This window comes from Crocodylus siamensis, chromosome 4 (genome assembly GCF_052110815.1).
Source record: "Crocodylus siamensis isolate JL-2025a chromosome 4, ASM5211081v1, whole genome shotgun sequence".
Classification (NCBI taxonomy): domain Eukaryota; kingdom Metazoa; phylum Chordata; order Crocodylia; family Crocodylidae; genus Crocodylus; species Crocodylus siamensis.
This window is the reverse complement of record NC_143398.1, coordinates 175,702,529-175,730,487: the sequence shown is the minus strand read 5'-3', so window position 1 is coordinate 175,730,487 and position 27,959 is coordinate 175,702,529. Positions and strand designations below refer to the sequence as shown.

At 41.4% G+C, this 27,959-nt stretch overlaps 1 protein-coding gene and 1 pseudogene across 13 annotated transcripts in view; one reads left to right on the top strand and one right to left on the bottom strand.

Moving 5' to 3' along the window:
- Positions 1–27,959, bottom strand: part of HDAC4 (histone deacetylase 4) — a 423,758-nt gene that overhangs the window by 97,762 nt on the left and 298,037 nt on the right. For 10 of the 13 annotated variants that reach the window (XM_090044959.1, XM_090044956.1, XM_090044961.1 and 7 more), the window contains 5 exons: positions 26,520–26,632; positions 21,096–21,212; positions 20,809–21,007; positions 13,552–13,784; positions 688–945 (listed from right to left, as the gene is read on the bottom strand). In XM_090044959.1, the coding sequence (XP_089901085.1) occupies positions 688–945; positions 13,552–13,784; positions 20,809–21,007; positions 21,096–21,212; positions 26,520–26,632 (920 nt within the window). The remainder of the gene's footprint in view (positions 1–687; positions 946–13,551; positions 13,785–20,808; positions 21,008–21,095; positions 21,213–26,519; positions 26,633–27,959) is intronic. The other 3 variants (XM_090044962.1, XM_090044963.1, XM_090044969.1) reach the window with 1 other exon arrangement.
- LOC149867201 (uncharacterized) lies at positions 15,137–16,762 on the top strand (annotated as a pseudogene).

Sequence of the window (27,959 nt, the reverse complement as noted above, 5' to 3'; positions counted from 1 at the left end):
TCATTACAGTGATATAGTGTCACATATAGATGTATCCAAAGTTATAAATTTTCTGTGCCTCACAAATAATTCCCTTCTTTTAAATGGTAAAAATTTTCTATGGATTAAAGCATGTTGTTTAATATATTGCCAAGTTACACTGCATGCAGCAAAATGATGCTGCACTCATAGAACTGCTCTCACAGGAATACTGACTTGCTTAGTCCCAAAAATAGACTGTACCATAAGATTCATTCCTTGGCCCACTGCTACTGTCCCATTTAGAGTGGGACCCAGCAACTCTGACCACCTGGCTGCTGGATCTAGCATGCCAAGTTTGTGCTGCAGGACTTTCTCACCCTGCTGAACCCTATATACGGCAGGGGATAGTCTGGCAAGTATAAAAGAGGGGAAAAGGTCAGCACCAGTCCTTCTGCAATCAAAAGAAGGTAAATCTGTCCATCTCTCTAACTCCCAGTTTAGCCCCACTGACATATGCTGCCATTCTAGCCATTTCAATTTTACTGGGATTAATTTTTGTTTCGCTACTGCCAAAGTTATCCCCAATACTTCACCTCTTTCTACTTTCGCTATATATAGAACACATGGCAGCAACACAAACTTGCTAACTGTTCTCCATCAATCTGCCTTGCTATATTTTGAGAGCTGGCTTACCACATACATATTTTGACTCCTGTAATCTCATACCTGGCGGAACAGCAGCTCCTGTTCAGCTTGCCTCTGGCCAGGCTCTAGCTCCTGTTGTGGCTCTGTTTCCTCTTCATCACTCTCAATGGGTTCTTGTTTCACCTGTACCATATTAGCCAACCCTTGCACTTCCTTTTGACTCGAAATTCTGTCACTGTATGGCTCCTCCAAAAGTGCTTGGTGTTCTCGTAATTCTTCTTCTGTCTCCTCAGGGTGGCTTTCATGCTGACGGGTTGGCTCGGTAGGTTTTGGTATCATCTGAAAACATCCCAGAGGTTAACTGATAAATAAAGTGTAACGCATAGGCTTAAAGCTGATATTTTTCTTGTAGAATCAGCTAATGAAAACAAAATAAACAGAGGATCTAGCATAATATTCTTACAAACTAGATTAAAAACAAATATGCAATTTGAATTCAACGAGATTTCAAAGTGGCGTAGCTATTATTTTCTATACCAGGGAAAATTCATGCGCTAAGTAATGATGTTCTTATTTTCTATTTGACTTTTTCTCTTTAGAAATCATAGGCCTCTGTAGTCTATGCACTCAGCAGAGCTGCTCCACTTCTTTCAAGACTGGCAAGGAATGAAAACTTTTGGCAGTAAAACCCCAGAAGCTTGAGGGATAAACTTCTTCTCTTCTCCCACCTCCCTGTTAGTCCAGCCTCTTTTCGACATACCCATATAGAATATGTCAAAAATATGAAATTAGATGTTTTCCTAGCGGTTCCCAATGAAGCTCAAAATCTGAACACTTTTAACTGTTCTGGGAGAGCTGAGGGTATTCTGTGACTTGTATTTACAACCCCAAAATAATCAAATGTCAACAAGTGGAATATTCATAATGACCTAACCCTATACGATGTGTGTGAATTTACTTCCTTCAATTGTCACATATTCTTCTCTGCTTCTGTTCCTAAGCCTGTGCGAGCTTTTGTAACATGTCAGCTTTATTAGAGTAGGCACCAGACATGCCTTCAAGAGTAAAGGTAATGACAAATTTTCACTATAGTTCACACAGACTCATAACTTTCTGAAGCATTCACAGTCTAAGATGAAATCTGCCCTACTTGATAACTGCCTAGCAGTAATTTGATTTGTTTTAGCTTGCAACAAAACCAAACAAAGGTAAAACAACTCCATATCCCTGTATTAAAGAGCTTAAATTACATCTGTTTGACAGGTGCAGGAAAAAAATGGCTGAATTTTGAAAATTGGCAAGAACTTAGCATAGGCGACTGGTAGGGGGTGCACAGGCCCTCTCTGACAGGGCTGGTGACCCCCTGATGGCCAACACTGATGTTAACAGGGCTGGTGCCCCCCCAACAGGGCCACTGCCATCAGCAGCTTCGGCAGGTGCCCCCCCCAAGATTCAGGAGGCGCCAGTCACTCGTGGAACTTAGTTTCCAGTAAGAAATAGGCTTTCTTTGCTTGTTATGAAAATCTTGGTATAAAATATAAGTAAATCATAACAAAAATATATACCATGCTTATACAGAAGTTGGAGACGACATAAGTGCTGTTTTAGAAGGATGACAGTTCAAAAATGAAAACAACCATTTTACCCTAAAAAAATAGGTAGGATTAACATCTACAGGGTGTCTGCGAGAGTCAGAGCAGGGACTGCAGCAATAAGAAAATAACTGAGACAACTGTAATCAAGGTGCAGACCCCAGTGGCTATGGGTTTCCAGAATTTTCAGAACTACTGAAGTTCAGCTGCTTTGAAATCCTTGACTTGAAGATGAAAATGCCCTCTGAGGAAGGGCTGCATCCTGCCTACCAGCACACACTTATGAAAAGATACATCTTCCAAGTCTGTGCTCTGACAAGGGTATGATTCCTGGATCACATGAAGCAGATAACAGGATGAAGAGCTGCTGAGAAAAGAACTTGTAATACCCATTTTGAACACTGGTGGAATTGAAAATCATTTCACAATAATTCCCTCCTGATTTTAAATTATCCCCCACTAAACTCAAGTGTGTAAGGCATTACATGCAAAGAATATATGTGGAGAAGCTATAGCAGTAAAGACTGAGAGATCAAGTGCCCAATGACAAGTTTTACAGAAGTTAAGGCTACTTTTGCAACACAGGCTTTGTCTCACTACATTCTGTCTATACTCAGTACTGTTTCCTCTGCTCCTTTTTAAATGGGAAAATTTAATGTACTGTGCTTTGTCATTAGCAGATTTCAGAAAGTAAGGAGAATGTGCAAGTTGGCCAAATTAACATTCTTGAAGCTGTTTCATATTTTGAAATTTCCTGACATGAGCGCTTGACCTTGCAATCTGAGCAATTCACCAGTGCCAGCTTTTTGGTTTTAATTTAAGTAACTAATGCGGCACAGTATGAGAGATTAAATACAAGATTAAACTACAGACTTAGTATTTAAAACATTTACAGTGATGCCAGAAATGGTAAAAGTACTTGCACATTCTGAATATTTCCTTCTCTGCAGCAGACATCCTCTACTCTGCGATCCATTACAACTTAGTTATTCTTCCTCATCTTCCAAGCAAAAAAGCCCCCTTCTTTTACTAAAATTTCTCTTTCTAGCTTTACCCTGTACTGCCAGCAGATGGCTCTGCTCAGAGGTGCCAGCTTCTTAACCAGACAGCTAGTTTCCCAAGTGGAGAAGATAAACTACATTGTGATCAATAAACATTCCAGAAAGATTAACCATTGCCAGACAGGAACTTTATCTACTTAGTTACAACGCATGAAGATGGAAATGAGGATCTACAGCAAAGTCAGATTCCAATGCAAGAGTCTCAAGAATTCTCCATCTTAGGGGGATTGTTTGGTTAGAGAAAATATGACAGAGTTTCCCCTCCTACTAGAATTTAGTGCAAAAGTTGGTGATATTTGGGTGAGTCCTCACTCATTCCATTATTCACATGACAGTGTCTCCTTAGTAACATATCCTTAAGTAACTGGGAAAAGTGAAGGTGCTGCAAAAAAGTCTGGAAACGAAAGGACACAGCTACAAGGATCCTGAGTAGCCTGGACCTCCAGGAAGTTTGCAGCATTTCTCTGGCCATAAGACAAAATAGGATTCTTGTCTTTTCAGGAGTGCTATGAAGATTGAGTTTTCCCAAGCTCTGAAAAGCCCAGATGTCTTGAGTCCCAAAAAATCAAGACACTCTTCTAAATATTTATGCTTCAGAAGGGAAAACCCCTCAGGTTCAAGGAAAGAGCCTCAAAGTGATGCAAGTCTGGGAGTCTGAGGATCCAGGAATACAAGTTTCTCCCAACCCAAGAAGTTCAAGGACACTGAACTGATGCATAAGAATCCGTGGCACTCCCCATACTATTCATTTTTCTTCTGTACCTGAGGTTTCCTTTTCTTTATCTAAACATCATTTGTTACAAGCTGCTCCTTAGTTTGAGTGAAAGTTGTTTTGATCATTAAGAACCACATGTTGCGAATGCTACAGAGTGAAGACTATCCTTAATAACAGCTTGGTAAGCACCCAGTACAGAATATATACTATTGCAAACAAACACAAGTACCATTTTTTCTTGCACACAACACACACCTTTCCCCCACGCCCTCAAAAATCAGGATGCATATATTAAGTGGGGAAACTGAATTTCTGCCTGGGATAGAAGTACCCCAATTTGCTTCCAGCTCCACAGTGCAACAGCTGTTGACTTAATGGCTCATTGTTCTCAACTCTACAGGTATTAATGATCAGCTCTACTAAAGGGCAATTCTGTTGTCCACTAGCTGCTCCTGGTGTCTCTGTTTCACAGTCTCTTTAGCTCAGACTCTTCAGCTCTTTTCAAAATCATCGATCCACCTATGGAGATCAGTCTTCTGCAGCAGCTAGAGATTCAGCTTTAGTTACACAGGAAAGGGAGGGTGAATCAGCTGAGGATTAAGCTGTCACTGTCCACACAGCCATAATTCTGGACATTTTTTGACCATTCTGCGTTTCAAAAGCAAAGCATGTTTTATTTGGGGCTGTATTGTATGCGAGAAAATGACAGCAAACAAAGCTTTATTAACTTTCACTTCCAGCCTGGAAGTATAAGTATGCCACAGGAGCCATGTCATGGCTCAATTCAACTTCCATTTGAATGGCAACCAAAACCAGCATGAAACATAAGAGTAGAGAAAGAACTAGCTTGGCAGTACAATAGATAACCTGGCTCCTGAGTCTGTAAATTCTACCAACAAATTATAGTTTGAAGGGTGTGGTGATCTAACATAATCATGGTATACCTACTGCTACCTGGTCACTGTCATACAAACTGGAGTCCCTGAAGGAAAAATACCTGAGTTCACAGAATCACAGGATTGGAAGAGACCTTAAAGATCACCTAGTTCAATCCCCTGCACAGATATTTCACTATTCCTAAACCATCCCAGACAGACACCTACCACTCAACCTCTACTTGAAGCCTCCAGGAAAGATTTCACAGCTTCCTTAAGCAGCTTTTCTATTGTTCTGCTGATTTAACTAAGGAGTTTCAGAGATTTCACCTAATCTGCTTTGCTGCAGGACATCTTATGCCACATATCCTACTTTCTGTGGCAAGGGAGAACAAGATTTCTCCATCTTCTTTATGGCAGCCTTTGAAATATTTGAAAACTATTAACGTGCTCCTCCTACCTCCAGAAATCTCCTTCCCTCCAAGATAAACATAGCCAGTCCCTTCAACCTTCTCTCACACTGCTTGTTTTCCAGTCCACCTAGCATCTACACTGCTTGCCTCTGGACCCTCTTCACAGCTGTTCTGCTCACTGACTACAAGAAATACAATTTGTAAAGTCTTTTTTGGGGCAACTGAAACAGAACTACACAAATCTGACAGAGGTAAACCAAACTTAAAGAAGCTCCTCTGAAAACAAAGCAGTCCAGCTACTTGAGTAGTTGAAAGATCTGGAAAAATGGATAGGTAATATTCCATATAAATGGCTACCAGTGAGCCATCTATGACTTCCTTGTTGTAGACTGGCCAGAGATGGCAACATACTGGTGAGAGGCAAGAAGCAGGTATTACTCAGGGTGGAAGCTGATCCACAGGATCACAAAGTACAGGCACGACTGGTAACACGGACAAGTTTATTTGTGGGACAATGAAAAATCCTGAAGAAAAATGTCTCCAGCAAGGCCTAGATGCTGTGCAGAAATGGAGCTTGGATACTGCCAGGCAGCTGGGCAGAACCACCACTGGGCAAAACTAGCCTGCACAATTTCCTAGCAAAGCAAGTCTTGAATGAACATACCTGCAAAAAAGGTCTAAGGAAAAGGTGTTCCTGGTGCTACGTGATTTGCAGTGTTGTCCTCACTGCCTATTAAGAGGTCCAGAAGGAAGAGGGACAACCAAATATGAAGGAGAGCAATGTAAAGTTATGGGAAGGCTCTCATTTTTTGAGTGATGCCTAATACCCTTTTTTAAAAAAACAAAACCAAACTTTCCCCCACCCCTTTTTTTTGGTAGTTTGATTTACAAAACTTGAAAACTTTGGGGAAAAGCTTTGTTCATGGTATACACGTGTGTAACTATGTTTCTTCTTCCTCCCCGCTCTTCTTATTACGCTAGCGGGGTGCTGCTTTCTTAGCTTGTGTGTGTGACAGTCTTCATTTTGAAGATTTCAATTAACACTCTCAAAAATGATAACACGTATCTCAGGCTCCTGAGCCACCCAGCTTGATAGCTGAGAAGCCTCTATTGCTTCCACCGATACAGCTTTGCTGCTCTCTCCAGCCTGTGATCTAGCCCTTGCAGAAAGAGCAGGCTGTCTTTTAAGATACAATTCTAGAACTAGAGAATGATAAAGAATGAGCGAGGAGGAAGAGGAGTTGGTGCACACACGTTCTTCAGTTGTCTTGCTTGGGCAGTATAAGGCTCTGTTTTGTCAGAGGGATGTAGAAGAAACTCAGTCTTCCATGTGATTGTTGCAAATTAGCATGGATTACCACTTCCATCTTCATTTCGTCTCAAGTTAGGGGGACAGGCAGTTTTCTGAATAGCAACACCTGCTGGCAGGACAAAGTAAGCCTAAGCAAGAAGTGACAGGAACCTCTGCTTGGAAGAGGAAGAATAACGCAACTGTGATGGCTCACAAAGGGGAGGTGGAGGGGAAAGAGAGACAAAACTTGCTGGAGCTTATCAGAAACTAAACTCATTATATCCTTTCCTACCAGCTTTATGAGACTTGGAAAGATTATGTAGTTGATTATATCAGGAATGTATTTAAACATCCCCAAATCCTTGGCAACAATCAGCATGCGAGACAATGGATACAGGAAAAACAACTCTATATTATTTATGAAATAAGAGACACAGATATGAATTTCAGACATCTCACATCTGGTTGAATTGCATTTCAAATTTAACTGAATGCGCGAACATAACAGAAATAAGGAATGAGTTTTCAAAAAAATACCTTCTTCAGGGATTACTTCACACAAAGCTGTGTTTAACTTTTCAAGCTACCTAGGTCTCTGAAATTCCACATAGATGATAAAGGGGTTTTGATACCGTATCAAACTAAGAAAGGAAAGGAGTGAAGAATATTCTTGAATCGTTGAGTGTCAAAGGTAAGTAAAAAGTTAAATAATTTGGCAAAAAATCTCCCTGTTTTATAACTGACTGAACACTGTCAGTATGGCCTATATTCTGTTTAGAATATTATAAATGACATATTATTCATAAAAACAACTTCCTTAGGAGACCATGAAGGCTGCATAGTTAAAACATTCCAAAACCCAGGAAATTCCAAGGTTGTTTGCCTCTGCAACTTTCCAGTTGGTTAATAAAAAGACTGGTCATTGCTACATCATAGCCACTGCAACACCTTTTAATCTTAATTTTGTGTACGTAATATTACTTCAGTCACCGTCTGACTACTGTTTACACAACTTATCAGAAAAAAACTTTTCTGCTGAACAAAAGAACATCTAAGTCTGACCTTAAACGTTCAGGCACTGGTTTACCAGAAAGCATAGTTCAGGAGTAGGCTGAAGATAAATCATTTCTGTTAAGGCTTCTGCAAATTATAGACCCAATGGTCTCACAACAAAACACTCTCTCTATGTCCACTTGTTCCAAGATTATTCATAATTTTTACATGAACCTTACGTTTATATTTTCTCAAACTACTTCTGCTTTCATTCTTAGTCTGTTAAAACAATATTATTTTAATTAAAAATAAGTAATCTCTGCTAAGAAAATACTGCATCATGGAGCTTACTATTTTTTCTTATTCCAGAGATGCCAAAGCCAAAATATTTTTTCATGGTTTTATTTCAGAGGAAAATAGGGAACCACAGACAATCACTGCTCATACACCTCATGCACAGAAGACTCGAATTGGCACCTAAAAAGAAACCTCAGTTTCTGAAGAACTTAACAAATGATTATTTAGGAAGATGAAACAACACTGAGAATCACTGTATACAGTTATTATACATGAACTAGAACATTATTGAAGTTTCAACGCTGAAAACTCAAAAGGAAGAAAAGCCAGAAGAAAGGCGACCCGCACAACTTCAGTTTTGGAGGGTTTGCTTTACCTTACAACCTTAACAGTGTCGTTAACTTTGGGGGACGTATAGGAGTAATTTTCTAGCCCTTAACATTTACAAGGTTTAGCACTGGAATGTCCGTACCTTGGGCCCCTGGATGACTTTCAGTTAAAGGCACCACAGGATCTGACGTGCTAACCTAACAACAGGGCTTCTTGCTATGCTACACATGCATAGCAGGAGGCATCACTGTGGGATTGGGTATCAGATCCCATTGTGCCATACTGCTGGTGCAGGGGGAGCCTAGGATCATAATCACGATCCCAAGCTTCCCCCCCACCAGCAAGTCGGAAGCCAGTCAGCTGATCCATGCTCCCACCCTTGGAAAAGTATCAGAGTCAAGGGCTCCCAGCCTCTAGGATGCAGCAAGCTCAAGGATTTGATGTGTTCTAGAGGCCGAGAGCCCCAATCGGTCAGCTGATCTGCGCTCCATGCCTTAGGAGCACATATTGTTAAGGGCTCTCAGGCATTCCTGAGGTTGGAAGCCCGAATTAGCTGATGCCTAGCCACACATGCAATGTAAAGCATGGTGGGAACAAGCCAGTCATTTCACATATTTTGTGTAATAACCTTATGGCTTATTCCTTGTTTTAGCACACCATTAATTGCATTAGCATGCAGATAGGTTACTACTTAACTGATTAGTCGCATCTTGAGTGTAACATCTGCCAGGGGCCTTCAAGACACCTGCTATTTGAGGTAGTGGGGAAATAACAGTAGTAGTATGGAGTGGAGGAATAGCCCATTGTCTCCCCTTCCAGACTAGCTGTAAGAGTCCTAAACTTCTCCCCAACCTACCTTCAGGTCCAATCTCCTTACCCAGCCAGCTTCAGTTCCTACTTCTCAGCTCCTTATCTGATCCATCACCTCCCTACAACTGCCTCTCTCTTAGTCCTACTCTTCCTCCCCAAAGTCCTCATCAAATCAGAATCTTCCTCCTTCACTGGTATCTTGCTTCCTTCAGTCCCAGTTTTCTTGTCACTCTCTAATTCCCTGTCAGATGTTCTTCCTCTCCTCCCAGCCTGTTTCCAAGACCCAATCTTCTTGTCCAGCCCATCTCAGTCTTCCCCAACTCCTTGTTCAATCTCGTTACTTTATCCCCAGCCACTGGTTCCAGTTCCCCAACCACTGCCACCTGCTTTCTTAACTGGTCCCTGGCTCCCAATTTACTACTTTCCCTCTCCCACTATGACTTCAATCCTCTCTGTAGTTCAGTCTGATGGCTTCTTGCCTAATCATTGGCAGGAGTATTTTTAAAGACAATCTTCCTATTCTCAGTTCTGGTTCCTAGCCCCATCCTGGTCAGCTGATGTTGCCCATGTATTCCTAGACTGCAGCATCCTCAAACACTTTGTAGGGGTTGTGTTTCTGCAGCCTGGTCAACTAGGTGCCATAGATGACTGAGCAGGCTCAAAGACAACAGAATATTTGGAAATGTTATCTGATAAACTCGCCATTAAACGTATGCAAACTGCATTTTTTCCCCCAAAACCTGAGAATGGTAAAAGGAGAAAAGAAAATACAAAACAAAACAAAACATTCCTGACAAATGAAATCTAGCTAAACTTCAAGCCCCTGCTTCAAAGTGTGGAAAAGCTCGAAATTTTCAAAGTAAAGATAATCAGAATATTTTAATATAGGCCAAAAACAAAGGCAGGCAAAGCAAGGCAAAACAAAACAAAAACTCCTTAGCACTTCAGAAATGGCCAAACTGTTACATGTTCAGTTTTCCAAAAAAGGCAGATGCAGACGCTTGACATCAAACATTTCAGATGGAGTGAATAACGTTTGACAAAATTATAAACCATTGAAAACAAAGACTTATAACAAAGTGTCATGTAAACGTAAGAAAGGACAATACTAACAGCTCTGTTTATAATTAAACAACAGGAATCCATTACATTATTTCTGATTATGTACCTATTCTGTGCAGAAAGGTTCTAAAATACCTGTGTTCTGAGAAAAAAATCTCTGTCAATAGTTGGATGTTATCTTGTGGGCTAAATTTGCTACACGTATGCAAACATATTCAGAGTTAGTTGCTATATTATTTTCACATTGATTTAACACATGAAACACAATGTTCCTATTCATTTAGTTTATTTACACTTCATTGTCTGTCTTCCATAGGAGTAACACCATTTTCAGGCTACTGAAAGAAGCATAAGTCTGCTTAAAAATCACATCTGTAGTTCAAACTCCTGGGAGGTCTAAATGAAAGTCTGAATGAGTTCAGTAGGTACGTCACATGGAATGTTTTAAGAACTACACAAACAAGCCACTGAACTGCAATTTATTTTCTCATACAGAAACTGTACCTACTTGCCTACTTCTAACAATCCCGATTTTAAACTTCACTATACAAAGCATGTTTGGAGTGAGGTAAGGGAAATCTCCAGGGTAACAGGAGCTCCATGCCACATCAGTTTGCTAGGCTGAATGAAGTCCAGGGCTGGCACATGCATTGCATGGTGGCAAGAATCCAGAAGTACAAGATTGACGTCAGCGGCTTGTGTAAATCATCTCATCTTAGGTCTATTCTATAAACAAAGTGTTTAGTTTTTTTTCTTGCTTTAAATTGTTTCTCTCTTTCTTACTGGAAAGATTTTTTTATGGGCCACCACACAATCAGGCGAATCCAGCTCCTAAGAGTTATGTTTTCTCATAACAGTGAAAATATTTGGAGAAACATCTACCATAAATGAAACCACAGAAATCTGAAAAGCAAACTCGCAATCCAATTTTTCTTTTGGTTTGAAACTCACTGTCAGTGTTTCGTGGGTGAGTGGGTGTGGGTGTGTGTGGAACGTGCACATGGATGCACACATGTGGATCTAGGTCTCTGTACTTCAAGTAACTCAAACCAGAACTTAAGAAAAACAGCTTTATATTTTTTAAAAGACCTAATACAAGCTAGGAAGGTCAGAAGAGAACCAAAATTATAAATGTTGATAAATTGTTATGATAGGTATTTAGCAACATACCTGCACAACAGTTTCAAAAATTTCTTTATTATAGAGATGTATTATAGATATATCTATCTATATACAGACAGAATATTTTGACTGGAAAGAGAATGGAATGCCTGTATTAATGAACTGCTTTGTGCATAGGCGACTGGTAGGGAGGGCCCAGGGCGGCATGTGCCCCCCTGACAGGGCCATCCCCAACGCTGGCGGCTTCTGCGGGTGCTTGCCGGCCTCATCCCTGCTGCTGAGGCTGCCGGCGGCTTCTGTGGGAGCTCGCCAGCCCCATCCCTGCCGCTGACGCTGCCAGCGGCTTCTGTGGGTGCTCGCCAGCCCCATCCCCACTGCCAGAGGCAACGCCGGCTTCTGCAGGTGCCCCCCCAGATTCAAGAGGCACCAGTTGCCTATGGCTTTGTGCAACATATATTTATTTATTTGCTGTTTTTCAGGCTACTCCCGAAAAGCAAGATAATGTTTATTTTGATAGTACATTTTCATATTTAATGCACCTTATGAATTTTACCTATTTCATGCCCAAAAATGCCTCTGTGCAGGGGTGGTACGGTATGAACCCATATTCAGATAGATTAGGGGAGACAGAGAAATTCAATGCTATGCCCAAGACCATCAAGAGAGAGTCAGCACTGTAACATGGTACAGTAGAACCTGGATCACTTGTATCCGAGTGGTTTGGAACCTGCTTAATTTGCAGGAGGTTGCTGAATTAAGGACAAACAGTTCCTTTGAAATAAAAGCCACAGCGAATAGCTGGAGCACCTCAGCACTTCCACGCAACTGTTTGCTGAGGCTCTGTTTACCCTGAGTATTTCACAAGCCCTCGCATTTGTAGGAGTGTAAAGAGCTGAGCCTTGTTTAAAATTCAGGATTTTCTGGCTCCTATGTCAGGCTCACACTGCTATTATTCTCTTTCAGAAGGTTTTGTCTGGTGAGAAAATCTTAAAAATAAAACAATGAAACAACCCCCCCACCCCAGCTCACTCCCCTTATGTCCTTTAAAAGGATACAATATTGAATATTTCCAATTCAACTAATGTCTAAGCTCATTACCACTGGAATCTCTTTCTCTCTCTATTTTACCGTTTAGCTTTATGCTACACACTTTCCCATACTTCTTTTCACTAATAAGCACATGACCCCTTTTTTCTATATTATACTGCTTAACCGCATTGTATGATCTCTTTTCTAATACTGGCAAAGATACTGATGTGGATCAATGGCACACAAGATTTAAAAAATCTGATTGGAAATCTAGTAGCATAAATTCTATTTCCTTCCAAAGAACCTGCAAACATGACTTTTTCACTTAGATCAGGGCTGTCCAACTGGTAGCCCGTGAGGGGGTGACACGCAGCCCCAGGGGAGGCGGGGGGCATGGTGCAATTGGAGTGACTGCCCCAGGCCCCACGCTTCAAGGGGCCCTGCAGAGTCGGGCACAGTGGCCGTGGCTACTCTGCGCCATTGCCGGCTTCGTGTCTGGCTGCTCGCTACCCCGCCGCTGTCACTGCCTATGGCTTCTTCACATCCAGGGCATGCGGAATTGGGGTGGGGGCGGGGCTCCACATGAGCTGATTTGCCCCGGGCCCTGCCCCCTCCATAGTCAGCTCTGCATGCAGCCCACAGGATCCTGCCCAGTCACTGCTCCCCTCATTTTGCTTTTGACGTAGTGGTGGCTTGGGGATTCAAATTCCCCCTTCTGCATCAACTTCCACTTCCTGCCCCGACTCCTAGACAGGAAGTGGCACAGTGGGAAGGGGCTGGACTACTCAATCTACATGCGTGATGGGACAGGGGCTTAAGCTATGCTGCACGTGTGGTGCAAGGAAGGGATGGCGATGTCCTTTTTGTGGTGACCCCACCCCTTCCCGGTGATTGGCCAAGGGGCCCAGTGGCCCCATCCCTCACCAAGGGGATGGCCTATATTCTGGGGATGCATCAGTGGTCATCCTAGATAAGTCTGGCCAGGAATGGGGTGAGGCCAGAAGCGGGAGGAAACTGCACGTGGGGTAGGGTAAGCCAAGCTGTGTGTGTGCAAGAGAGGTGGAGGCCACTAGTACTGCAAGTGACCCAAGCAGCTGCATCCCCTCACCTAGTATGCAGCCATCACATAGCCCCTGACCACCAGGAAGTTGGACAGCCCTAACTTACATGACGTGTGTAAACTACTGCATCCTTTCTCATGCAATTCCCAAATTCTGAACAAGGACGAAGACCAATTGATTACACAGTTAGAGATCACACATACTGTAGCAAAAGAAACTGTTAGATAGGAATGCTGACTAAAGGATACATTAAAATTGCACGAGTGAGAAAGAATTTACAACCAGCGCACCTACCTTGTTAATGTGCAGTTGCTGTTGCTGGAACTGCTGTTTGTGTTTCTCCAGAAACTGCTGATGCTGCTGCTGGATCACTAACTGCTGGAGGGCTTGGGCGTTCTGGGGCAGGGGAGCAGACTGCGTGCGCCCCAGTGGGCGGTGCTGCCGGAGCTTGTGAATTGAGGGGGAGACCCGATCTCCACTGACCACTGCATGGAGGGGCAGTGCCCCCAGTCCTGAAAGATACCAGTCTGAAGATAATATGAAGGAAAAAACAGCAGAGAAGAAAAAAGAAAGAAGAAAGGAAGGGAGAAAATGGCTGTTAAGTAATTTTATGGTGAGAACAATATAGGTATTGTTAAAACCAGTCACCTTGTCATTTGTAGCTGAAGTACAAGCCCTTAAAAAAAAACAAAAACAAAAAAACAAAAACCCAAAAGTAATCAATTAACATTAGACAAAAGAACATTTTCAATAATCCATTGATACATGTTTTTAAAGCTTCCAGGGAAGTTAACAGTGCTGGAGATTAGTAATGAGATGCAGAGCCTTTCATTCCTTGATCACTGGTACTAATTAAAATCAAGTTGGCAAATAGGCATAAAGAGTTTACTTACACAACATAAAAGCATCTCAATCACTTCCTAGCAAGCAAGTGTAATCACAACCTGTATCCACCGTCATGTTTTCTGGCAGCCTCAGTAGAAATATAAGCAATGGAAGGGTCAGAGGGGTGCCTTCTCGCACCAGGTTAGCCACTGGAGGCATTGGGGAAGTCTGGCTTTCTACTGCCCTACCTATTGTGTAAAATAACATGACAACTTCAAGTGTAATAACCCACTACTATCTAGTAAGACATTTTCCCATGATAAATAAATAAAGTTATATCAGTATTCCCTACACTTGGAATACTGAATACCGAGAATACTGAGGCAATGTTTTATAACCAAGGCAACTGGCAAGTTTAGGTTGCCTGCCGTTTAATATGTTTACTGGATTTCTTTGCTTGGACTATTATTGGGTGCTAAGAGTGCTGATAAAATTAAAGAACATTTAACAGGAAATACCATCCTTAAGACTATATACACTTTAGATGAAGGAATTCAACCTCCACGCCATTCTTTCTACAGGTTTTTGTTGTATTATTGTTATTCCATTTATCTCCAAAGTGAATGGCATCTTTTGGCTATCCCCAGATACTCCATTAACTAAAAACGTGGTTGTGGGATATGGGTCAATTTTAACTATATGCCCTTCCTAACAATTTCTACAACCCATGTGTCCAAGTTTGTAAGGGACTACTTTGGAATAATGTGATAGTTCACATCCTTGATAAATTCTCTCGAGTGACTGACTAGCACTGAAAGTGTTTTGTACCTGACTCCTCTCTACTGTCTATCCACTGAAAAAGGTATAATTTCTCAGCCCTCTGTAAAACTTACTCTCACAGGACCCATTTATTTTTATAGTAAGCTCTGTATTCTTTTTAAGGTTGCTCAACTGAAGTTTGGTTAAGTCTGATGTCCAAAAAGTTTTAAGAGGATCACAGTAACAAGCTCATGGGTAGACTTCCATCATTCACACCAGTATAAGTCTTTATGCCATGAAATTCCTTGCTTTAGGCCTTGCAGAAAATCACTGGGCAGCTACAGAAGCATTGTCTCAGAGTAACACTTCACAGACAGAAGTACTCACACTACTTATTTGATTTTCTACCTAGGAAACTTAGAAACATAATACCCATTCAGTTCTGACAGAAAAAAAAATGTGGCATCTGAGGTGCTCAAGGGAAACCAGGTCTGTTAAACCTTTCTAATGAAAGTCACTTTTGGTGAGAATAATTGTGTCTTGAATGTGAATAAGGCTGCATACACTTCAAGCAAAGACATGTTCTCTGTTCGTTTTTTGTGGAGTGAAAAAAGGTAAGAGACTGCTCTTTTGGGCTTTGCAGGGTATTCCCATTCAGTTGTAAGTAGTCAGCAACCAGACAGACAGAGTTAGATGATCTGTTTTGGAATCAAATAGGTAGTTTCTGTATCTTTTAGCTGTACTCTTCCCTGCAGCACCTCTGCCACAACACCAAGCAGAACTGGTTGGTGAAGGTCATCTCAGTATCATCTGGAACAGTAGCTGTAAACCATGCCATCCCAAGCTGAGACAGCCAGCTGTACCCAGACAACATTATGGTGGACAATAAAAAAAAAAACCCAACTCCATTATCAATTAAACAATTCCCTTCAAGAACTGGTGGTAGCCACAGATTGAAGCCTCCTGGGAGCAAAAGCTGTTCAAGTACAGACCACTGAGCAATGTCCTAAGGGAGATGGATTACCATTTGATGATGCAGATGCTGATCATTTAGGCACTCAGAGCATGGAACCCAAGTAATGAGAGTGTCCTGAGAGCCTGCAGGATACCCTGGTACTAATCAAAGCTGATGAGATGCTACACGACCTGGACCAACACCATCAGACGGTCAAGGGACATTGATGTTGAATATATTACTTGCCAAATCTGGAGAACTGAGACTCCCTGTCAGATGCAAGAGTGGGGAGATGGACTGAACTGTCCCCGCTCCATACCACAGACTTGCCAACACTACTAAAATTGTTTGAGGATTTTCCTGTACAGAAAATCCTCAAACAACTGCAACCCATACTAGAAAGAGAATCTATTCTTAAAGAGATCTTCCCAGAGCCACACATCCTAGCCTTCAAACAAGCACCAAATCTTACTAACCTCATCACCAGAAGCAAAACTTCCTCAGGCCCAGAACACACCAAATGAATCCAGACCATGCCATGACAAGAAATGCAAAACCTGCCAACACATCTCCACCACCCCAACAACTACTACACCTCACAACAGAGCCATCAGCATTCCCGGATCTTACAACTGCACCTCCAGAAATGTAATACATCTCATCCAGTGCACCAAATGCCCTCGTGGAAAATAGATAGGAGAGACCAAACAGCAATTGCACACCAGAATGAATGCACACCGAAAATCTGTCAAAGACAGGAATACCCAATAACCTGTGGGGGCACATTCCTCACAAGAAAACCACTCTCTCTCCAATCTCTGTCATGAACCTCAAAGGAAAAACTTACAAAATGCTTCCCAAAGACGAACCTACAAACTCCACTTCATCAACCTCCTGGATACTAAAAATCATGGACTAAATATAGACATCGGATTTATGACACATTATAACCTGCCTGACATTTGACTCCCTAGGTACTTCTCCACTATTCATCCCCCTTCTCCATTCCATCCAGGAAGAGCATACACCAACTGCTGAAACTTCCTTAGCTTGACGAAGGGTTTTTAAACCCAAAAGTTGCTTAAAAATTGTTTTCCAACCATTTAAGTTGGTCTAATAAAAGATATCAGATTCACCCAAAGAACCTTGTCTGCCAACACTACTAATGCTTTTGAATATTCCTCACCCCACTGCTGAATCAAGAATTCTTTACAATCTAAGAACTGTGTAAAACTCTTTACAATCTTACAACTCTGTAATAATGCAGTTACATGCATGCAGTTCTGCCTCTTTTTACCATAGCGTTGTAGTAAAATATCCTAATCACTTGCTCTGGGTTAATGTAGGCTGCATAACTAAACCCACGTCTTAGCGTGCATTAATATAAAATAACTATGCAGGGCCAGATCCAAAAAAGTGTGGTGATGCAGTCACACCACAATTTGTCGCTGTTGTCCCCAGCTGATGTGTGTGCAAAGGAAGCCCCAGAGCAGCTCCTACCCTGTTCCAGCTGCAGGCTGTGGCTCTACAGGGTATCTTCAGCAGAGGATAATGGCATGCAGGTTCCTCCTTCCAATGCCTGCTCCCTTCCCAGCCCTTACCTGCAGATCTGTCCCACTGGCCACAAGCAGGTGCTGATGCAGGCATAGGGGGAGAACCAGAGTTCCTCCTGTTCTGCACTGCAGGGAGTGACAGTGTGGGAAGCAGGGCTTAGCTGGGGACAGTAGCAATGTGCAGGTCCCTCCTTCCACTGCCTGCTCCCAACCAGTTGGTAACCTGGGGTGGTGGTGGGGGAAAGAAGGTATGTAGGGGCTGGAAGGAAGAAATTACTTGCTGCATCTATTGTTCCTGGCTGAGTCCAGCACCCCACACAGCTGTACAGTAGGAGTGACTGGGCCCTGATTCCAGGTCAACTGGGGACAGTAGTAGCAGTGTGAGCAGGGAGCAGGTCACCCCCCACCCCGACACACACACCTCATGCACCTGATCCATGCCTGGTTAACCAGTGTTCCTTGCCAACCCAGCAGCTCCAGCTATGTCTTGCCTCCCCACCTGCCATGTGTCACATCCCCACTTTAGGAAATCCTAAATCTATCCATGCAATAGTGAACTTACGTAGCTACCACATATAGGGTCCTATATTGTCTTCCAATTCTACCAAACTAGGTAAAAAATACAATTCTAACATTTTCTCAATAAAGCTTTTAAATCTGAAGGAAAAACTACAGAAAGTATTGGACAGTCAAACAAATATACAGAAAACATTTGAAGAGTTTAAGATCTCTTCTTATGGGAAGCTTAATCATGTTGTCCTTGCCCACTGCAAGGGAAGGATAAAACTCTCACTTATTTTTTGTATTTTTAGTTTCAGGGTTATGCAGACTTCCCATATTCCATTTCTTTGAGGGCAGCACCTTTAACAACGGCCTAACTGGACAGCAGGAGATGAGATAATTTGTGTATGGATACATGAAGCTCCTAGAAGAGCACTTTCCACATAGTGGAAGCTTCTTAGTCATCCTCTTATGAGGCTTTCAGGGAGGTACATATATACTAGGGAGCCTCATACAGAAAAGCAAAGGAAACTTCCCTGATTAACTTGTGGGAAGAAGGATGACTGATGGCAACTGAGGCTAAGAAAGCCCCCTTTAAGGAAGTATAACAACATATGTATGTTTAGATTTAAGTATCTTACAGGCACACAGAACAACGTCAGTCATTTATTCTAGGCACCTTGGCAGGATTTTCATTGCAATCCAACTACCAGAAAAACCCAGCAGCTGAGTCCCAACCCAAAGAAGAGAGCTTTCTTTAGCTGAGACGCCCCACTCCCCAGAAATCCAATCCATATTTATTCCAGCATTGCACCCATAATGCCAACAAGTCTGGACTATTCTGCACCAGTGATGGGACCTAACTTCAAACCAAAGCCCACAGGGAGAATATTTCACTGCTAACCTCCTTTTCTTTTAAATTCAGGGGAATCACTGCAGAGTGATGAAGCGACTCTTTCTTTATATAATCCTACATGGCAAAAAGCAAAACCATAAATGGCTTTCAGACACCAGCACAACCAAGGAGATTCCAAAACGCTGGAGTCCTGCAGTGTAAATGACCAATACCAAGTAGGTACTGCCTGCCTGTGGCACCAGCTGTGTCCCCTTAATGACTCAGAGAAGTTCTGCTGCCAGAAAAGAGTACCGGAACCTGACTGGTATACTCAGTCAGCAACATATAAGAATGACGCAAGTCATGCAGATAATCTAATACAGGACCAAAGCCCCATTTGGCTTGTTGCGTCTTGTAGCACAGCTTGTAAGCAACAAGAGAGAAGGAATGCCACCCCTTTTGACTTTGGTGACCTTTTTATTATCCTGGATAAATAAGCATATCAGAGAGAACTAGTAAACTTTTAGGTGACTACCCTGTCTTTCACGTTAAAGGGTTCCTTTTATTAATATTGTTTTTTCCGATGCTGTGGCAGACCAGGAGGACAAGTGTTTCTTATCCTTGGCCTCCTGGCTGAGAGGATTTATCATTTGGGAATGGAAACCTACCAAGGCACCAAGGAAGAGCCATATTATATATCTCACAAAACCAGACAGCTTTGGAGCCAAACTGAAAAATCCCTTGAGGAACTGAATTTGCTCAACCAAAGTAAGTATACCACCTAACGCACAATTCTGAGAACAGAAAACACTGAATGGCTGGCCAGAGGGAAGGTTCAGCCTGCATCCACAAGATCAAGTCAGACTGGAGACCCCCTGATGCATGCTATACACTTGCCCAAGGGAAAAAAGAAGGCTTTGGTGACCAGCACCCCTCAGGATTTCACTCTACAGTGCAAATTATTATCAGAGGTATAAAAGCCACACTCTGTCTATAGATTAAGTCCCAGAAGACAGGGTGGGGTACACTGATATATGGTCCATAGATTCAGTTAATCTACAACACTGGGGGCCAAGTTTTTTGGCAGGCATGCCATAAGTTAAGTCCTGCACACATATTGCGTGCCACTCTGACACTCTGCCCCTGTCTGACCTGCTGCTCTGCTTACTGCTTCCCTCTCCTCACCCCTATCTGCTGCTTGCTATGCAGAGGCTGTTGTGCCATGTGCAGCATTGCAGGTCATAGGTTGGCCACCTCTGGTCTACAAGGTGCACCTCTGCCCCAATGTTAGACTAACAGAATTAAGTAGCTCTCTCTTTGCCTACAGTTTAAGCCTTAGAGAATGCCCTTGCCTCTCACTTAAGCTATGTCTTGGGAAACAAAACCTAAACACCGCCCAGAAGAGAATATTATCCTAAAAATGTATCCTTTTTAGAACAGATATGCCTGTCCAGTCAAACACCCACAACTGGACAATTTTGAAAATACAATACAGGGTTCATAGTCAAAGGGGTTAATGTAGTGATTTAAATCCTAATAATGAATGCCACAAGTTTATTATCTTTTGAAATTTAACAGTTCTAAGTTATAGTCAAAACATTTACTGTAATTATAAAAAAGCCAGAGCTTTTACTATTGAATTTTATTATGAAAACATATGTTTCATTGTAAAAAAAGATTAACAGTCACTCAGTAATTATCACTAAGAACTAATTAGGTGAAAAATAGAGATGTCATTCACTGAAATCTAAGATAAAATCTTCTCACTGTCCCATTGCTCCAAATGGCTAGGATTCTATTATTAAAATAATGAATGTGTTAACATTTACATTTAAAATGTTATTTATAAACTAGTTGACCTTAATTATGCTAAAATAAGTAATGTTAGCTCATTCCACTTCTTCAAGGCACATAATTTAGTCAATCTCAGACCTTTTCCAGTGTTGTATATGCTTACTGCATCAGTGAAAAAATGCTACAAAGTCACATGCTGAAATGGTCATGATCTGACAGATAAATGGTGCTTCCTTATTATTTTTAATCAAACAGGATTTGCTCCCCCTCCCCCCGCTTTATGAGCTGAATATCTTAAAGTGTTTGCACATCAGCTTTGGTGTGCTCACCTGTGACTAAGGGCGTTTGTGCAGTTGGTTGTTCCAGTAAGACCATGTGTTGCAGGAGAGGGTTGTGTGCAGTTCCCCCATCCCTTTCCAACGTTGTAGTGCTCAAATAAGGAGTAAGGTGGGTGCCAGGAAATAAAGAGATCCTCTGTTGTAAGGTTGGAATAGCAAGTCTCTCAGCATCCTGCTGTCCTGATCCCCCCTGGAAATGTACAATTGGCAATACATATATAGCTTCTGAATGAGTCCATATAACCACAAAGCAAAAAGCTACAGTAAACATCACTTACGCTGGAAGGGCCAGTTGCAGGCAGTCCTAATGTTATGTTGGGCAAGGAAGGAGATGTGTAGAGAGGAAGCTGTGTTACTGAACCTTCACGATTCACTAGTCTGTGAGCCAAGCTGGTCTGGAAATACAATCAAGAACACTGTCACAACAGGAGAGTGTACAGAGATTATACTGAAGCCATATTTCTGTTCTGCCTCATTCACAAACTGCTGAGTACAAGCCACATTAGGAAAGGAAATGAGACAGAAATAAGAAAAAGCAAGAATTTCACTTCAGATACCAAAAGATGTAGAACTTAAGGGCTAAGTCGTATCTGCGGTCTACCCCAAGTAATAGGGATGGGCACAAAAATTCACATGTGTAATCCTTCCTGAAGGCAACAAAGTTGTTTTGAAAGGTCTAATCCAATGGTATGGCTATAACAACCTCTGACCTAGTCACAGTCCCCCACAGGAATGGAGGACAGAAGAATCCATGAAGTGATGATGCTTTCCTCCTATAACTAGTGATAAATCCCACTTGCATCAAAATGTTCTGCAGTTTCCCTCTAGAGCTAAATTCAGTCCAACGCAGCAAGCAGGAGCTGCATGCAATTGTCCCCAGAATCCTCTCCTTCCCCGCAACTTTTCATGCAGGAAAAACTTCAGTTCCTTTGTTAAAAGATGCTCCAAGCTTTACTTGCCCCTTAAGCTAAGTACAGACCATTAAAAAGCCCTAGGCTGAAACAACTGAATCTTCGCAGGTTTCTCTAAACTACATAGATTGAACCAATAAGTAAGTGAACTCACACTCACTTTTGAAAACGGAAAGGCAGCTAGACCCCTGCAGTGGCCCATACCAGTAGCCATGGGGAAGGGGCAATAAGGCATGCCTCCCAGCCTACTGATCACTGCCAAAGCCTGTAGTGGGGGCTTTACTCCCCCATGCCTGCCCAGAGCTAGGCACAATTCCCCCAGTCATGCCCCCTCCTTCAGCCTCTAGGCCAGCTGAAGACGGAGTGGGGGGAAAACCCATCCCCCTGGCCTAGCACCAGATCCCACCCCCTCCTCAGTCGGCCAGAGGAGTGATAGTGCTCCAGCTAGGGAACAGAGGGGTGGGTCAGACCCTGCTCTGCTGGAGCAGACAGCACAGTACAGGGCTACAAAGCATCCTGGGATACTTGGGGACTGTGAATTAGCTTGAACCTGGCAGGGATCAAGCCATAAACTAGTTTGACCTAAATCAGTTAAGTCTGATGCTACATCCAGCTAGGTTTATCTTCAATCAATTTTGGCCATTTTGAAAGCGGTTTAAGTGCACTGAACTTCTGCTGTGTTACAGGTCTAAACTAGTTTCTGATCACTTTTGTCCCTAGCCTTACACAGCAATGCGAAAAAATATATATAACACACTAGATTGACGCTCTCTTCAGCTGACTATAGACAATTATGAATATATTACTCCCTACTGGGCAGTAGGATCATAGGAAAGTTGGGCTAGAAGTGACCTCACAAGGTCATCTAGTTCAGCCTCCCTGCATTAGGCAGGATCCTCCCCAACTGACACAGCCCAGCCATGCATCTGTCTACTTTGCTAGTGAACATTTTCAGGAATGGAGATTCCTTGGCTTCTCTCAGTAGCCTATTCAATGCTTGACCCTTTTCGTAGTCATAAAGTTCTTCCTAATCTTTACCTGCATTTCCTCTATTGCAGCTTGAGGCCATTGTTCCTAGTCCTGTCCCCTACGGCAGGTAGTTTAGAGATGCTGTAGTTCCAATTATGTAGCTTTGACTTGATTTTCAGGGACAGAATGTGAAATTAACTGGGTCGATTACATTATGTGTAATGTAGAACTACTTTAAGAAGTATTTTTTTTAATTTCATAGAAACTACTGTTTATAAATACTAAAGGTTTTATTGCAAAAATTGGATTACTAGTAATTGTTAGATGGGCATAGTTGCCAAACTGTTAAAGTGTTTTGTTACCACTCCAAAGACATGAATTCAATCCTGGCTCCAGACTCATGAGAAATATTGCTTCCAGTCACTCTAGCTGTAAATGGACACTTGCTTATCTGGGTAGGAATCAAAAGTGGCAAATGTAATGCTAGCTATACCACTCCTGTGCATGCTGTTGGCTAAAGAAACTAGTTTGCCTTGACCACACTAGCCTGGTGGGCTGTTCAGCTCCAAAGAAACTTAGATTGACTTTTTTTTAATTTCCTGAGGTCCTGGTGAGAAAATAATTGTTTTGATCCCATTGAATTATTCAATAGAGAGAGTTTTCTAACTTATGAGTCTATGGTTAAAAAAAGGGTTTTGGAAACATTTCTCATTCAGCTTTATCTTTAAATACTAAAGAGAATGCATTTATGAAGGTGTTCAATAGTATTTTATTATTTCATAGATCTACTTTAGCATGGCTGTGAAAGGACTTTAAACTATGAAGTTGAGATATTTTTATCCAAAGTACTGAGGTCAATGGAAATTTGCAATCAACTTCCATGAATGCAGAATCAGGCCTGTTTGCAATGATGAAAAGGAAAATAATTATCTTTTATTTCTCTTTAAAACCACACTAAACTGCAAAATAAAGCAAGACTTTTGCAAACCATAAACAAACAGGATATACCTGAGACTTATTACTGAAAATTGGAATTACTGAATACAGAATCAGAAAGGCCACTCTTCTGTAAGACTAATGCTAATGATGAAGAAAGGGTAAGGGGAACACAGATAAGTAGCATGGAAAACTCTGCTGGGAAAGATGGCAAATATAATTATTACAAATGTATTATAGAATAGGTCTCACGTTTCTTTACAGGAAGAAACATTTTATTAAATAAGTTTTCATCAAGGCAAAATAGAGCAATATGTTCTGATACTAAGTAGCATGTGTGTGCATGTGTATGTATTTTGACATGTACATAAACATATGTATAGCATGTATGCATGTATTCACTTATTTGCCAAGGTAATATTGAACATTTCCTGGCAATTTTTCTTTAAAGTGTTTTCAAAATTTTAGTGTAATACACACTGAAAATAAGATAGGTACTGTAAGTACTGAAATCTTTAACTGATCTTGTAAAAGAAACACAATAACATCTATTTACTCTTTAAACAATCAATGCCCATTTAGATGTGCCTCATTCTCAGGAGGATTTGTTTTAAACAAACTGAGTAAAAAAGGCAACAGTTTGAAACCAACTCTGAACACATATTTAAATTCCATTATCATCATCTTAAACATACAGGATCCATGTGTGAATTGTACATAAATGCCTGCAGAATTACAAAGCAATGCAGAATTCCAGCACCTACAATTTATCTGTAATCAGCCACCTTTTCTGTAGTCTTATATCAAACAAAATATCAACGAATGCCAAATACGTTTGCAAGATGGAAAAACACTGGTAAGTCTTAAATGTATGTACCTACTGTAAATTCTTTGCACAATTGAGGCAAGTATTTTAAATCGTGTAAACTAGAATAAATATTGCCCTCAGTATGGGTGATGAGATGAACATCTAATCAAGTGACACAAAAAAAATTGATACATTTCTCATTTAAAACCATTGAGGAAAATGGGGGCAACTGGTTCAGCTAGTAACATGAGCTTACACAGTGCTTACACATCAGGAAGCAGGGCATGATCACTATTCAGAAGAAGCAAGTGTTGAATGTAGGGAAGACTTACTTATACTTGTATTTAAATCATTACGGCAATGTCGTTTATTAACTATATTTTTGCTTTCATCCATAACATGATAAAACAGGTGAGAAAATTTGGGATGCAAATTCTAGACAAAAAAACAAAACAAAACCAGAACATAATTTTTACTTTTCACATAGACATGCCTCACTCAAACTTTAGGCAGACAAGGTTCTTTGGGTAAGTGTCATCTTTTACTAGACCAACTAAATAGTTGAAAAAAAGTGTTCTTTGCAAGTTTTTGGGCACAAACAAAAAGCCTTGCCATTTTAAAATAATTCACAGGTAACTATGCATGTTTTCTTACCTCTACCAAGGCTATAGTGAATCAGAAATTATAATAAAACTAAGAAAGAGGTAAGGGAAATGGCAGGTCATCTTTTACACATGTTGTGATCTTGTCCAGAAAATAATTTTGGTAATAGACTGGCTATCTTAATTATTCAACTTTGCTGCTTTACAAGAGGCAAAAAATGGACATCACACATACTGCTGCAGTCTCACTGAAGAAAGTCGCTGGTGACAAAACGGACATTTGGAGATTATGGAACCTTAACTAAAGCCCCATTAACTTGGATATTTTAATTACACTCCAACACATCTCGAGTCCTGTTAAACAAGGGAAATCAAACTGCTCCTCCTTCAATAAAGACTAAACTCTGTTAGACTAGCTGTGGTTTACTGTGTCAAGTGAAGTGACCCACACTGTACTGCATGACTGATTTAGTGTTACAAAGATTTCTATGATATCTTTTGTTGATTGAGGGCTTTTCTTCCCCTTAACTATGTGTTAAATCTTATTAGAAATACAAATAGAGACAAAACTGTACTAACCTAGAAAACTGAAACAGCCTAGATATATGCCTCAAAGTGAATCTTCCATTGTCCAGAATCACAAGTCAGAGAGAAACACTGGGTACATAAACAAACTTTGTAATTAAATAAACTATTTTCTTCAGAAGAGTTTATGATTATGATTGCAAGAATAATAGTCGTGACATGAAGTTTAGAAATGAGAAATGCATCAACAAGGTCTGGATAATTATATAAGACCTCTCAAAAAATGAAGATGACGTGATCCATCTAGTCCAATATTTTGCTTTCAGCAGCACCACATGCTTCAGAAGTAAAGTATAAAATTGCTGCATGTTATGGAATTATTTATTAAAAGTTTATTATTAATACATCATTTATGGAAAGTTAGCATCAAACGGGGCTTACGTGAAGCCAGGATTTAAACTGTATGAAGCTGTGAGGATGTTAAGATTTGGCATAAAACATCAAGGTACTTAAGAAAGCCGTCCAATATACTTTCTTGCTCTCACACTTGTAATCTAACAGTGTTTATAGTAATCCATTTCATGGGAGTGAAATGATCCTACATAATAAAACAAAAATAAATTCCCATGATTTAAAAATATCTACATTTTGAACTGTCTGAAGTTCTCTCCCAACATCTCTCCTTCTTTTATCTATCAGTTCATACTATGACTACAGCAAATTACAGTAAGCACCTATATGAACAGGCTCAGACTAAGCACTTTATCTATATAAAACATGTTTAAATCTTCACTGGTTCTGAAAGTAGTCGTCCCAAGGTCTGTTCCAAATCAAGGTCTAAGGCTTCCTGTATGACTGACACTGGTCCTGATAAACTATGAGCATGTAAAATCTTGAACATATTCAATGTAAGCATGACTGTTAAAACCAAGGTAAAGAACAGTGCTATACCTCTGCCTGAATACTCGTGACTGATCCTGTAATTCCATTCTCAGCACTTATGTTATTGGAGCTGTTGTTTGGAGAACTGGGACCAGATCCAGGAGCACTGTTGCATGCAGAGTCTAAAACATATCCAAAAACAACTATTAGAAAACACCACAAAGTCTCCCTGCAAGGAAATGTAGAAAGACAACAGAATCCCTTCAGTTCCATGTTGGAAAAAAGGAAAACCCCATAAATTCCAACAGGAAATTTACAATTCTGGGAATACAGCAACAATAAGAATTTTTAAGCACTCCATCTAAATACTTACTTTACTTATATTTTTTCCTCCCAAGTAGTAGTAGTTTTTCTGGGTGGTTTTTTTTTACAGTTTGTCAGTAACATTAAATATGATTAAAAACACAAGACCTAGAAAGCATGATTAAGCCAAACTGGAATATGTCAAACTCTTTGGCTACATTTTTATGAAGTGCCTCCTCCAATCCACTTTAGCCTTTAATCTTAATCATGCCTAACCTTAATCATAACTCCTACTGTATGAGACTTTACACTTGAGCAATTAAAAAACTTTCTTGGGTTTGACATTTTCCCATGTACTCTTCTGATATATCTGGATTTATTCATATTTTAAATGGAAACATGCTTTCATTACTGAATGCCACAGCTGACATCTAAATTTTATAACAGTGTCACAGGCTTTTCTAATGAACTTCACTGGTCACGCCCTTTGGGGATGTTATTTGTTAAGTACTAACAGTGTGTGTATATATGTGTACACTGAGAAGCCCTCAAACCACACAAGTGAACTGAAATAATTTATACGACCTAAAGTCTTTGTTTTTATTACACACACTGTGGTAAACAGCGATTTCACAGCTACCAAAAAACTTTACTGTCCTCAACCACACTGGACACAACTGCCTATAGCTGGTAAGTCTGTTGTGGTGGACAGAGGAGAGATGGAAGGGGGGGCGGGGGGCAGATCAACACCCCCACAGCGAGGGAGGGATTGGGGCTGGGAGAAGTTGCCCAGCCGGGGCAGGGGGGGTGCAGGACTTGGGGTGGGGGGCTCCTAACCACTGCATGCTGCTGCTGGTCTGGGAGCTGCTCTTCTGGTGGGTCCTCCGGCAGCTCTTGATGCTGGTCTGGGACAGCATGGGAGCAGATACGTGCCCCCGGATCTGTGCAGAACAGCTAGGCCAGGCTGCACTCCAGAGAAGTGGCGGAAAACACTGAGGGCTATGCCCTCCCAATGCTTGCACAGCCGGGACAGGGAGGCACAGGACAATGCCGCTGAGCTGTCTTGGACAAGTGGCACACAGTGGCAGAAGCCGCTCCAGCCTCCCCATGCCTCCCAGACAAGCCACAGCTTTACCACGGTTGGGTGAGCAGCGGCAGGGCATGGGGGCTGGTGTGTGCACCTGGACCAGGGTGGGCCGGTGGCAA